The sequence below is a fragment of the Muscardinus avellanarius genome (genome assembly GCF_963383645.1).
Source record: "Muscardinus avellanarius genome assembly, chromosome: 3".
Taxonomy (NCBI): domain Eukaryota; kingdom Metazoa; phylum Chordata; class Mammalia; order Rodentia; family Gliridae; genus Muscardinus; species Muscardinus avellanarius.
The window spans coordinates 98437310-98452094 of record NC_137788.1 but is presented as its reverse complement, the minus strand read 5'-3'; the positions used below and the strand labels follow the sequence as shown (position 1 = coordinate 98452094).

The following is a 14785-nucleotide window of genomic DNA, read 5'->3' as shown; positions in this document are numbered from 1 at the left end:
TCCAGTTACTATTTATTTTACCTCGATCCTAAGCCTAACACATTTACACCTAGGCCTATCAGGATTCTGTTCAGTTCCTCATCTTTCCAATAAAATCATCTTCAAGCCCATCATGTGCTTTCTCTGCAGCTTCTTCTGGGCCTGATGGAAGCCAAAGGCAGGGAGACAGGAAGGGCTTGGACACTGGGCATAAAACAGCAGCAACTCTACATCTATCACTAGGCCAGAGTGTCCAAATGGGAGAGGGAATTCACACTGCAACCTGGAGCTGGGAATGAGCATTTCAGAACTATGGTCCAAGCCCTCCCAACTCTCTTTCTCAATAAACTCTATACTGAAGCTATGCTCACCATCTCATCCCTCTGGGATGTCTCCCAGTACCGTCCAAGGCGCCCAGCACAGCTGGGGCACAGAACACTGGGCTGACAGCTGTAGGTTTTGGTCTGTTGATGATCCGAAGGAGCAAGGCAGGTGCTCCAAGTTCCACCTGGTGACTTCCCTTTTCAATGCAACTTTTGTCCCTGTAGATGAGTGAGCTAACCATGACTTTCCTCCTGAGCTTGTCACTTCAGTGACACATCAGGAGCATGGAACTGGAAGGTGGACATTCCCCCATTGGCTGTGTCACTCCACTCTCCGGGTCCTTGTTCTCTCTAAGATTAAAGGAACAGTTAGGGTTGTCTGTAGCTTCTAATATCTTTTAGTGGAAGTGGCCTGCTTTAATCTCAAAACTGTCATGGTGCCAGGTATGGTGGTACATACCTGTAATCCCAGTACTTGGGAGGCTGAGACAGAAGGATCCCAGCCTCAAACCGAAGAGTCTTAGCAAGACTCTCAGCATGTGGTGAGACCCTGATTCAAAATAAAATAGGGCTGGGAGCATAGCTCAGAGGTGGGATACTCATGGGTTCATTCCTTATACTATAACTACTACTACTGCTACTACTACTACTACTAATAATAATAATAATAAACTGTCATGAAATGAACTTGTCTCCACACACAAGAGATATAATTTAATTGATTTAATCTACAGATAAGGTTTGACATACTTATATACCCCTGGAGGGTTCTTAAGCTATTCCCTTAAATTTCCTAGCTGAGATTTTCCATAACCTCACCATAGTCTGGAGCCCTGATTGCTGTTTTTAGGCTGCATATGTCATTCCCTCAACTTCCTCACCTCAGAAAATAATCCCTTGTGAGTGGTAATAAAATAGGAAAGCAAAAATTTTTTCCTCATAAAAGAGAAAAAAACCGAGACCCTTAGGGTCTGACTTGTCAAGGGAAAACTTAGCCAGAAAAGTTGATTTCTTTGAATGGGGAGAAGAAATATTAATCCATTGAGCCTGGGGCCTCTCAGAGCTGAAGAGTCCTGGAAGCAGAGAACCCCTCCAGAACCAGGAAAAAAATTTATATAGGGTTTATCCCAATGTTCCCCAAAATTTCACAGAAAAGACTGAGGTGAGGCAAGGGCTGCCCAGACATCCATGCACAGCAGAACTAGCACAGGTAAGCATTGGACAGGCCTGAGTGACCAGATCACCCACGGGAACCTGACAGCTCACCTAACCTCTCTAGGTCTTGGTTTCTTTTTCTAAGAAATGGATGTGGCACTGACTTCACAATTTATTTATTTATTTATTTATTTTGTGATACTGGGGTTCCTGGAAACCCTTCTACCTCCGGGCTACACTCCCAGATGTATTTTATACTTTTTTATTTGGAAACAGGGTCTCTTAAGCCAGCGTGGCTGGCTTTGAACCTGCACAATCCTCCTGTCTCCGCCTCCCAAGCACGGGGATTACAAGCGTGGGCCACCACGCCCGGCTCCACAAAATTGTTTTAAGTTTAAAGAAATCAGCTAATATATGAAACACCCAGCATGGCATATCATAGGTGCTCAATTAGGCGCTAGCCATATCTCAAGTTCATTTGTGGCTGGCCTTTTGTTATCTTGGGAGGAGAAACCCAGCCGTTGTAAATTCATGTGTTCCTGTGTGTTTTCACTTTTTTCCCTCTTTCTTCTCTTTAGAAAAATGTCTTAAAAAAAAAAAAAGTCATAGGTTTGCTTCAGCTGAACTAATGGGCAAATGTGATTTGCTAGAGGTGTAGGTTCAGAGCCCTAAATGGCCATGCTGCGGGGGCTGGGCGGGAACCAGGAGAGCAGCTCTGGACTCCCAGGTTCCTCTACACTTCCCGCCACAAATCCTCTTCCTCAGCCTCCACATGGTTACAATTCTATGCCCCTCATCAGCTCTGCAGGAACACGGAAGTCTAGTTTCTCCCAGGACTGCAAGGGCCTCCTCGCTCTATCTCTTGCTCTGTCAAGGTCACCATGACCGTGTTGTTAATTCCAACTATTATTCTCAGTCTCCATTTTCCTTGACAACAGCCACATTCCACATAGTTGCTCACTTCCTTCTTCAAACATCTCCATTCAGTTTCCAGGTCATCTGCTTTTCCTCCCACCTCCCCAGCCACGCTTCCAGACTCCTTTGCTGGCGGCTGTGCCCCAGCTTCTAAAAATCGGGCCGTAGCACCCCAAACCCGCAGGCCTCATCTCTGCTCTCCTGCTCTGACTCCTGTGGCCATCTCCTCTGGTGTCACAGTTTGAAGTGCTGTCTGCTGAGTGATGACTCCCCAGACCCTTCACTTCCTCCTGCCTGGAATTCTCCCCTGCCTCCAGCCCCCCCCAGAGCTCCCACAGTGACTGGAGCCTGCATGTGCTTCCAGTTTTTGCTTAAAGGTTAACATCTCGCTGAGATCTATCATCAATGCACTTTAAATACACAATCCTTTTCTGCTGGGGCTCCCCTACCTCCCCTTGTTCCTCAAGAACCCCCCTCTCTCTTTGGCAGTACTAGGGATTGGACCTAGGCACTCCTACTACTAAGCTCCATCCCCAGCCCTTTTATAACTTTTATTTTCAGATGGGATTTTGTTAAGTTGTCAGGCTAGCCAGTAATTTGCGAATAAAGCTGTCTGTCACCACAATGGAATCATAGGTGTCTGTCATAAAACCTAGCTTTAAAATGACCCTCTTCCCCAAACCCTGGTGCTACAGATGGAACTCAGGGCCCAGCACATGCTAGGCAAATCCTCAGCTCAGCTCCATCTCTTCTCTCTGTTTTATTTCCCTCCATAGGATCTATATCACTGACTTACTATATATTTGTTTATTTCTAACTCTGCTAGAATACAAGTATCCTAACAGTGGAGATTTTTTGTCTGTTGATTCTAATTCTCTATCCCCAACACCTAAAATAGTGCTGTCCATAACAGGCATGTTAATAAACACTACCAGATGTATTAATGGGTGGATGAATGAATAATAAAATATAGTAATATCTTCCTTTCTCCAATCCACTCTACACAAAGAAGCTATATTAATTTCTCTAAAGGAGACTGACAATATCACTCACCTCAGAAAAGCTTCCAAATCTGAACTGTCCAATAGTAAATAGGCATGCAAGTACAATGTGGCTAGCTTTACTCGAGATGCTTTATAAGTGTGACATTCACACTACGTTTTGAAGACAATACAAAAGCAAACAGAAAAATCTCAGTAATTTTGGTATTAACTACATACTGAAAATATAGTATGTGGGGGAATCCTGGACTATATAAAATACATAATCAATTCATGTGTTTCTTTTTACCAGAAACAATTTTTTTTTTTTTTTTTTTTTTTTTTTTTTTTGGTGGTACTAGGGTTCCTGGAAACCCTTCTACCTCCGGGCTACACCCCCAGACATATATATATATATATATATATATATATATATATATATATATATATATATATATTACACTCCCAGACCTATTTTATATTTTATTTGGAGATAGGGTCTCTTAAACCAGCAAGGCTGGCTTCGAACCAGTGTGATCCTCCTGTCTCCGCTCCCAAGCGCAGGGATTACAAGCGTGTGCCACCATGCCCGACCCATTTTATATTTTTAATTGGAAACAGGGTCTCTTAAGCCAGCAAGGCTGGCTTCGAACCAGCGCGATCCTCCTGTCTCTCTGCCTCGCAAGCGCGGGGATTACAAGCATGGGCCACCACGCCTGGCAGAAACAACTTTGAAGTACATATGTGGCTTGCATTACATTTCTGTTGAACAGTGTGGTCTTGATACTCCCTACAGACCAGAGAAGAATGCCTCCAAACTCCCTGGCTGGTAGTCAAGGCCCTCTGCAACCTGACCTTACATGTTTTCCCCACTTTTCTCTCCTTGTGCCCTATCACATTCTGTAAACCAGCTAACGCAACAATGCTTACGGAGCATTCTACAGCACGTGTATTTTACACCTGCCCTATGCAGAAACGTCCTTCCTCAGTGGCTTTCCTCAAATGCCCATCTCCTCCTGAAGCCTTCTCAGAAACACCTCTGTCCTGACCAGAAGATATCTCTCCCTCCAAAGTACTTGAGGTGCTATTTCATACTGGAAACACTTCCTACTTGACAATTTTATGGGTTTGTGAGAATATAATCTTTTCTATGGAAGGAATGGCTTGGCTTGGGCTCCATTTTGTAAAACTGCCATTGTGTAACCTTATGTGTGCTTATATTTTTGTAAACATAGTATTTCTTGGAGAGTTCGCGCGCCAAACCCCTTCAGCCAATGGCTAAAGATTGTGAAGCTATATTCTCACCAATAGGAGCACGGCACAGAAGCCCCGCTGAATATAACATGCCCAGTAGTTTCTGCCACGCTATTCCTGAATGCCAGACTTACTGGTGGCAGGGCCACTTTTTGCAAAAAGTAAAATTTGCCTTGCCGGGCTGCTTTCAAATATGTTTTTTCCTCCGATGCCATAGACATTCCAGACAGGTTTACGTAATTTATGAGTTTATTATCAAGCCCGACTTCCCCCAGCCCTTCCCCCTCAACACTGGAGCCAAAGATGGCGATTCCCTCGCAGTTTGCATCTCAACTGTCACCCAATGCTCCAGTCCCCCACCCGCGCAAAACAACTGAATCTCTCTCCCTCTGGGTAACTAAGGTCCCTACTGCCGGGATTAACTTCCAGCCCCGATTATAGCCATTAAGGAAAGCAGCCCAGCTGCCGCCCACAGGAAGCCCGGAGCTCCAACCGCAGACGCCCTCGCGCACCTGCCCCGACCCGGGCCGGCCGAGGTTGCGCATGCGCGTGGGCTGTGGGCGCGCGGAGGGCGGGGACAGCGCTGCGGGGAGGCGGAGTCCGGCGGCTCCCGTTAGCTCCGCCCACTCCGTCAACTATAAAATCTCGCCGCTCGCAGTTTTCCGCCTGTCCTCGAAGGCCTGCCGGCAGCTTCGCCATGTCGTCGAAGTCGTCAATGGTTCTGGGTTACTGGGACATTCGCGGGGTGAGTGCGGTCTCCACGGCCGGGCAGCTCAGTCAGAGCTGGGCCGGGGGGGCGGCCAGGGCGCCGGGCTAGCGGTCTCCGCGAGAAGCCCCTGTACGTGGGAGCCCTTTCGCCGCGACCACCGTCAGCTGAGCTGCCCAGCCTCGGAGACCGACCCCCCACCCCTCTGGGATCGCTAGGCCCCGCGGAGAGGGCCAGAGGGGCCGGGCTGGGGGCTGCCTAACGACCACCGCCGCGGGATGGGGGTCTTGAGCCCTGGGCGGGGGACGTTGGCGGCGGGGGTTGGGCGGGTGGCACCGCGCAGGCGCCGACCCCCGCTGTCTCCTGCAGCTGGCGCACGCGATCCGCATGCTCCTGGAATTCACTGATACGTCCTACGAGGAGAAACGCTACATTTGCGGCGAAGGTAAACCCTGTGGGCGCCGGTGCGTGGTGCCCACACACCACGCTGGAGCCTCCTGTCCCGCGCTTCTGGTGCCCCGAGGGCGCCACCCTGCCAAGGCTGGGTGGGACGCCTCCATTCACCTGTATCACGCAGAAGCGCAGCCTTGGGTGCAGCTGGGGAATCTCTCTCGGCCCAGTCCTGTTCTAATACTTACCCACATGGGCTGCAGAGGGGAAAAGGTTTAAGTTTTGGGGTCCTGGGAAGCTGGGGTGTGGGGAAGAAGTCACTTCTTTAGATCTTTTTCACCCTGATCAGTGGGATATTCAGGAGGTTGGGTCCCACTTCTCTTACAGCTCCTGACTATGATCGAAGCCAATGGCTGGATGTGAAATTCAAGCTAGATCTGGACTTTCCAAATGTAAGGTGGCTTGAGGAGAGGAGAGGTTGTAAAAGGGAAGGCCTTCAAGTATATCCATCTTTGCTTTTTCCCTCCTTGGTCTGGGAGGATCTAGAATAGGAACTCTTAGCATCGATAGGAGAGGCAGAATTCAAAGGACCTTAAGCCGGGCGTGGTGGCACATGCTTGTAATCTCAGCGCTTGGGAGGCTGAGACAGGAGGATTGCATGGGTTCGAAGCCAACCTCAGCTACTTAGTGAGGCTCTCGGCAATTCAGTGAGATCCTGTTTCCAAATAAAATATAAAATAGGTCTGGGAGTATAGCCCGGAGGTAGAAAGCCCCTGGGTTCCACCCCCAGTACCACCCCCCCCCCAAAAAAAAGGACCTTGAACTGGAGGGAAAAAATTACATTTCCATTTCCACTAACAAAAGTATTCTTTCTATTGTGAAGATAGATAACATTAGTCCACACCTGTGACTTTGTCACTAGCAGAAATCAGATGTTTTCATATTCTGTTAAATGTGTTACAGACATCTTAATGATTATTTATATTCATTGTTACTTTAAAATTATGGTACCTCTTTGCTATTTAATGCATTAGTAAGTGCACATTATTCTATCACAGTTTTGCTTTAAAATTTTTGTAATTGTGTAACTATATGTAATTTGCATTTAAAAACCTTATTTCAAAAGGTTTTATGGCATGGACATAACACACCATAAACACAAATTTAATAACCTTTGTCTGAAATCAGGGGATACAGCTTCTTCTCTCTCTTGTCCACCGCCTTGCAAGTCTTCTCTTCCCTGGGAGAGAGAGGTGGGGTGGCAAGAGAGAGCTAGGCTGCCCATTTGGCCTGTCCTTCTCCTTCCAGCTGCCCTACCTCATGGATGGGAAGAACAAGATCACCCAGAGTAATGCCATTTTGCGCTACATTGCTCGCAAGCACAACATGTGTGAGTGGGGTAGGGCTGGTGAGGGAGACCAGGCTGATTGTTCACCTGGGGGTGGATCCCAAGGGTGATTTGTTGTCATTCGGCCTACAGGTGGTGATACCGAAGAAGAGAAGATTCGAGTGGACATCATGGAGAACCAAATAATGGATTTCCGCATGCAACTGATACGACTCTGCTACAACTCTGACCATGTGAGTTTTCTTAGCAGGTATGAGCTGAGGGGCGTCAGAAAAGGGGTCATGCAGTAATCTAAGAGTTATTTCTCTTCCTCCCTGAGGTTGCTACTTTCCCACCAACAATCTGTAGGGATAGGAAATAAAATTCTTTTTTTTTTTTTTGGTTTGTTTTGTCATGTAATTCTGGTGTTAGCTCCTCCTTCACAAGTTCCTTCTTTCCACCCCACCACCCCAAGTGAAAGCAGTGAGAAGATGCCAGATGAGGGGCCACAGAGTGTCCATCCCTGGCCTGTGCCCTGATTATCCAGGTAAATGGTGAATGGCAGCTACTCTCACTCTCTTTTTCCTTCTCTCCCAGGAAAGCCTGAAGCCTCAGTACTTAGAACAGCTACCTGGACAACTGAAACAATTCTCCTTGTTTCTGGGGAAATACTCATGGTTCGCGGGAGAAAAGGTAGGAAGAAGGAGGCAGGAGAGGATGCCCTTCCTATTTCTGTGGATGTCTGTGAACACCCCTCATCTGACCATCTTACTGTCCTCCTAGCTCACCTTTGTGGATTTCCTCACCTATGATGTCCTAGACCAGAACCGCATGTTTGAGCCCAAGTGCTTGGATGAGTTCCCAAATCTGAAGGCTTTCATGTGCCGCTTCGAGGTGATGCTCCCTGCAGCTTTCTCTTACAGAAGCATTCACGGGCCCCCTGGGCCCCAAGGGCTCCACTGTGGCGGATGCTTGCCCAGCACAACAGTTTGCCTAAAGGGATTCATGGCTGGACACCTCTATAACTTAAGTGTTGGGGTGGGCCTGGTTTCTATACCCTGAAGGCGCTACAGGAAATGGGGAAAGATGAGTCAGGCAACATGTGAACATTGCTTTTTTGGTGGGTCTCTTGGGCCAGGCTAGCGTCCTTATAAAGTTTGGTGTGCTTTCTCATCAGGCTCTGGAGAAAATAGCTGCCTTCCTGCAGTCTGACCGCTTCTTCAAGATGCCCATCAATAACAAGATGGCCAAGTGGGGTAACAAGTGCATATGCTGAGCAGGAGACAGACTTGAACTGCTTGTTTTGTTTCATCCTGTCTCTAGGAGCCTGTACTCTTATCGTCTCTGCTCTTTTCAATAAATAGCACTTAGGTTACTGGTGTCCAACTGGATTTCTCTTGGGTATAAAGCCAGAGGAACTTCAGGATGTGTGGAGAACAACTGAGAGGTGAATTATAACATTATAACATTGACATTTTGCTCCCCATCTGAGTTCATGAGCTAGAAGTTCATGGCCAAACCTTAAGAGTGGGTGAGTGGGTGCTAAAAATAAAGATATTGCACAATTGGAGAGAGCAGGTGTTTTAAGTAGCTCTGGAGCCCCCCTGAAGACCTGGCAAGGATACCAAGTAATACTGCGCAGAACAGATGAACTTAGCGAGGAGTTTAGTGTAATTCTTTAGTATTGCAACCTGGTGGGCTGGCCAGTACAGTTGGGACAGTTGCTTACTAATTAAAACCCATAAACCCGGAACAGTGGTACACACCTATAATCCCAGTCCTTGGAAGGCTGAGACAGTAGGATTGCAGGTTCAGGGCCAGCCAGCCTCAGCAACTTAGCGCGACCCTGTTTCAAAATAGAAAGTAAAAAGGGCTGGTGGTGTAGCTTGGAGGTGGATAGCTCCTGGGTCTAATCCCCAGTACCAAAAAGCAAAACAAAAAACAATGGCAGCCTGCACCTCACTCTGCTCACTAAAATTATCTGAAATTCAGGCCCAATATTAAACACAAAGCTGTTGAAGTGTTGATGAAATTTAAGAATATTTATGATCATGGGGTGGGAAAAGTTTCTCTAAATAATAAACCATAAAAATATTTGCCAAAATGAGCAATGTCAGCAGGGCATGGTTACACATGCCTATAATCCCAGGATTTAGGAGGCTAAGACAGGAGGATTACAGGTTCAAGGCCAGGCACAAATAAGCAAACTTAAATGACAAGTGGGACAAAAAGAACTAGTTTAAAAATTATATTTAATACCTATAAATCATTAGGAGTTTTAAAGTAGACAAAAATATATAAACAATTTGCAAAGAATAAATAATAATGATCAGAAAATCTTTAAAAGATATTCATAAACCAGGTGTGATGGCATATGCCTGTAATTTTTGTACTTTGGAGGCTGAGACAGGAGAATTACAGGTTTGAGACCAGCTTCAGCAACATAGCAAGACTTTTTTTCAAAACAAAAAATAGAAGGTTGGGGGTGTAGCTTGGAGACAAAATACCTCTGTGTTCAATCCTCAGTACCAAAAAAGAAAAGGAAAAAGATTATAATCCACAGAACTGCATATAACAGTGAAGGACCATTTTTCATCTATCAGATGAATAAACATTGAGAAGTTTTTTGTTTTGTTTTGGTGGTACTGGGGTTCCTGGAAGCCCTTCTACCTCCAGGCTACACTCCCAGATCTATTTTTATATTTTTATTTGGAAACAGGGTCTCCTAAGCCAGCGCGGCTGGCTTCAAACCAGCACAATCCTCCTGTCTCCGCCTCCCAAGCGCGGGGATTACAAGCGTGCGCCACCATGCCTGGCGCAACATTGAGAAGGTTTAAAGTGTGGACAAGGCTTAGAGAGACCTTGAAAGGCATTTCCTGCAGGTGAATTTGTAAACTGACTTAGCTACTATGGAAAACAATTTGTCAGTGCCCTTTATAAAATCCAAATCTATGACTCAACAATTCTATAAAATCCCACACATACACCCAAAGAGGCATGTACCAAGGTGAGCATTGTAACTGTGCGTGTAGTAACATTGGACATCATGTAAACGTCCCTCAGTTCTGGGGAATACCGTGTATCAGCCAAGGGATGAGACTGATCTGTGTGCACTGACATGGAAGGACGCCCCAAGGCTCACTGATGAGTTTTGAAATTAGTTTGCACATTAGTATGTACAGTATGACATATTTATGGTTTAAAAGAGAACCATGAGGTGTCCCCACAGGTCGTTGAATGTATAGAAGGGCGTCTGCAGGGACAAAACCAAACTGATAACAAGGCCTACTTCAGGCCAAGGGGAGGAAGGCCCAGTCTCCACATGAAACTTAAAGGGGGATTCTGAAATGTTAAAGGGAAATTCTGAAATGTGGGCACGATTTTCTTTTGCAGCTAGGAGAATGCATCCCTGCCTTACTCATACAATAAAAACTAGTTTAGAAAAGAAAACAAATGAAGGGAAACTGAGCCCTAAGAAGATTGAATTGGCACCACTCCATTATAGAGCAGAGCCATTCTCCAGCCTCAGAGAGTGACCCGTGGGCCAAATGGCTATCCCCTGTGGACCAGAAGCCAAGGATATCACTAATGAGAGACAAGGGTCCCAAATGGCTGTGAGACCCGATGGCATGGGGCGCGCTGTCTCAGGAGGGACGGCACAGACACTATGCGGATAGTTCAGCAGCCACTCCTACCAGCCCCAGTAGTTAGCATGTTGGGCATTGGGTGTGGGAACATTTGGCCAGAGTTTTTTTTTAATACCCTTGCTGTGAATTTCCAGAGTGTGGTGTGCCCTAGGGAAGGCCTTGTGAATTTAAAGGAAGTTAAGTTGAGGATGCCTCTGGGGCTAGATAGTAGATACAACCAGTAACCAAAAGGGGATGCATTATTTGTGCTGTATAACAGTTTCACCACAGATTTAGCAGCTGAAAACAGCACATACTTACCATCTCCCATCTCTTTTTTTTTTTTTTTTTTTTTTTGCAGTACTGGGGATTGAACCCAGGGTCTTTCTACCCTCAAGCCACACACTCAGCCCTATTTTTATATTCCTTATTTGGAAACAGGGCCTCACTAAGTTGCTGAGGACCTCACTAAGTAGCCGAGGCTGGCCTCATTACCCTCTTGTCTCAGCCTCCCAAGTACTGGGATTATAAGTATGCACCACGGTGCCCAACTAGGTCTACCTCCGGGCTACACTCCCAGACCTATTTTGTATTTTTTATTTGGAAACAGGGTCTAAGTTGCTGAGAGCCTCACTCAGAAACTGAGGCCGGCTTCAAGCCTCTGCTATCCTCCTGTCTCAGCCTCCAAAGTGCGGGGATTACAAGCATGCGCCACCATTCATTTTCTAATCCAAGCCCAGAAGTCACATCTCTTAGCCCCTGTGGAAGATGTTGGTGATGGCTGCCACAGACACCTGATTGTTTTCTCTGTGAGAAAGCTTCATGGCCTTCTCTGGCTTAAGCATAGCCTTGTGACCCACTTTGGTCAATGAAACATGGATGGAAATCACACACTGCCGGGGTCCAGCCCTAGCAAGAGTCAAGGTTCGTGTGTTGGTGAGAGAAAGCCGAGGTCGATGAGAGAAGAACTGTCACACGAGATCAGATTCAAGCTTCTCCATTTTATTCAGGATTTGTTACAATTTTTACATTTTCTTTTTTGGCAGAAAAGCAAGGGCATAGTCATGCAAGCAGGATCTCCAAGAACAGGAAAAGTTATGGTTTACAGACTTCAGGGCAGGGTGTCAGACATTTAAATAATCACAGTGTGCTTTGTCTCACTTCACAAAGCTGACTCAAACTTAATCTTCTACATTGGCCCAAACTAAGGTCAGTTTGAACTTAATGTTTGGCCCAAACTTTATCCTTGGGAAAAAATCTTTGCTGCCTGAGTCTCTCACAAGCCGCTGCCCATCAGTTTTAGTTATAATGCTTATACATAAAATTCCAATTATACATTTTGATCCAAATAATCCTAAAATATTTGTGTGTGTGTGTGTGGTACTGGGGTTCCTGGAAGCCCTTCTACCTCTGGGCTATACTCCCAGACCTATTTTTACATTTTTTAAAAATTTGGAAACAGGGTCTCCTAAGCCAGCGCGCGCGGCTGGCTTCAAACCTGCACGATCCTCCTGTCTCTGCCTCCCAAGCACGGGGATTACAAGCGTGCGCCACCACGCCCGGCCTAAAATAATTTTTTGAAGAAAGGAATGCTAGACATACTTCATGGGGGATCTACGCTGTTGCAGATCCCCTGATCGAGCTTTCTCGAGATCTGCATGAGATGCTGTAGCAACACACGTTTTCTAAGCAGAAGCTTGAAGAACCAGTGTGATCACTGACATATCCGCCCCCTACTTCGTGTGGTCATGACCCTAGGACCACATGCCACGATGAAGCTCCCATCAGCATAGGTGTCTGATACACCGTGAGCAGCAGGGCTCCCTGTGACCACACCGGGACGTGAAAGTTAAGAAATACATTCATATTAAGCCACTGAGATCTGGCTTGTCCTGACCAACATTTCTCCACCTCTCCCAAACTCATTTAAATGTACATGGTTTAAATCTCTTCTTCCAGAGGATTCAGTGTTATCCTGCATTAGCACTTAAGACGCTGAACTCTTGATTGTTGAGATAGCTTTCTGCCACGAACCTCTAAGTTGCCCAAGGACAAAAGTGACTATCTTATGCAAATTTTCACATTTTTATACATAAACTTGCACAGTGCCTGACAAAGTAAGCACTCATAACTATGGGTTGATTCCCTGAGAACTGGAAAGAGATGAGTTTGCTTCTTGTAAGTACATAAGGCCCTCAAGGAACTGCTTAAAATTTCTCTCCATTCTGATTGGGAGACAGAGCACAGGAATGTGGAATGCTCTTGTTCTTAAAACTGATGGAACTAGTTCAGGTAGAAATGTTTGGATCAAGGTTTAGTTCAGGGAAGTTGCCCAGGACCAGAGAAGGTTTCTGAGGCCAGAAAGTGGGCTGTTTGAATTCATTGTCTGGTTCACTCATTCCGTAAGCCAAACTGGAATGAATACTGTTTGGCTGGGCCCAGTACTTGGGAGGCTGAGACAGGAAGATTGCAGGTTTGAGGCCAGCCTCAGCAACTTGGCAAGGCTTTGTCTCAAAATAAAAAATAAAAAGGTCTGGTGGTATAATTACAGGGGAGAATGCCTCAGGGTTTAACCCACTACAAAAGGGAAAAAAAAGAAGAAATACTTTCTGGTTTTTGTTTTTGAGTTGGGTCTTGCTAGGTTGCCCAGGCTAGCCTTGAACTCTCTATCTTTGCTCCTCAGCCCCCAAAGTAGGTGGGATCATAGGCATGCATCACTACCACGTGCAGCTCGGAAATACTTTTTAAAACTAAGACAAATGGCTTCTTCATGTTTTTATGGGGTTTTCAGTTGAAATAATTACAGGTGACTCATATGTAGGACTTAAATTGGAGAGAAAAGATTAGATGGGTATGTGTCTATTTGATTTTTTTTTTTTTAGTACTGCATATGGAACCCAGGGGCACTCTACCTCCGAGCTACACCCTTAGCCCCATTTTTTATTCTTCATTTTGAAACAGGGTCTCCCTATGTCAAGGAGAGCCTCCCTAAATAGCTAAGGCTGGCCGAGAACCTGTGATTCTCCTGTCTCAGCCTCCCAAGTACTGGGATTACAAGTGTGTGCCTCAACACTCGGCTTCTATTTGATTTTTAAGTAAATAGGTGCCTCTGTGTATTCTCGATGGTTTTCAATGGAATAAGAATACAGCCAACAGGAGTGTGTTCATGTCATGTTGTTAGAAGTTTGAGGAAAAATAAAATTACTAGACAGGCTTGTATTTTATCCTCTGTGGTGCAATATTTCTAATTATATCAACAGATACCACTTTTGGACAGTATTGAAACCCTTTCTGCATCCTTTCAAATTATTATTTCAAATGAGAAGAGAACTATAGGAATGTAGGAAATGTAGGTTCAGTGGGGGGCTCTTGGGGCTACCCCCACATTGGACTGCAGTGAGAAAAGATCCAGATCAGCTCTCCCTGTGGATGCCAAGGGATGGCAGAGGTGCAGACAGAAGGAGCCTGAGTCCCTGAAGAAGCCCTCAGAGCAGGGCTGTCCAACCACCCAACTCTTCCCATGGAGCTGGGCATGGCCCAAGGCAGGGCTGGTCTCCAGAGGCTGCTGCCTGGGGCCTCCAGCACTTGTTCTCACTAACACAGCAGGAATGAGGGAACCCGGGGCACAGAAGTGTCTCAGTCCAGGTGATCCTGGGCCAATGAGACACCCCGTTCTCGAAGGCAAGAGACTCTGGAGGGAGAAGGAAGGCTGTAAGGAGGTGCCAGACCATCCCAGGCTCTGGATGTCCCGGGTCCAGCCACACAAACTCCTCTGATTTGGTCTCCCAGGTTGGAAGTGCCTACCTCCCACCACTTCCACTGGAGACTTTGCAGTGTCTGCTTTTATCCCTGCTGATTTTGACTACGGTATTCTGAAAATGGTTTTCATTGGCAAGGTTCTTTCTTCATGTCTCCCCAGTTTTATAAGGGTTTAATTATTTTGAATCTTCTCTTTCATAATTAATCCCATTTTAAGTTTCAAATGTAATAGTTTAGCTTTACTATGGCTAAGCCTTTTTAGTATGAGCTTTAAGATCAGGAATTTATTTATTTATTTATGTATTTATTTATTTATTTATTTATTTATTTATTTACTTATTTTTGGTGGTACTGGGGATGGAACCCAGAGG

General features: G+C 45.9%; 1 protein-coding gene across 1 annotated transcript; it reads left to right on the top strand.

Annotated features, from left to right (window-relative positions):
- Positions 1 to 5303: 5303 nt before the first annotated feature.
- Positions 5304 to 8305, top strand: LOC308259898 (glutathione S-transferase Mu 5; the record flags this gene model as incomplete). The annotated part of the gene is made up of 8 exons (XM_080691223.1): positions 5304 to 5351; positions 5682 to 5757; positions 6090 to 6154; positions 7011 to 7092; positions 7183 to 7283; positions 7627 to 7722; positions 7813 to 7923; positions 8207 to 8305. The coding sequence occupies 8 exons, from the start codon at positions 5304 to 5306 to the stop codon at positions 8303 to 8305; spliced, it is 678 nt and encodes a 225-aa protein (XP_080547349.1).
- Between the last annotated feature and the right edge of the window lie 6480 nt (positions 8306 to 14785).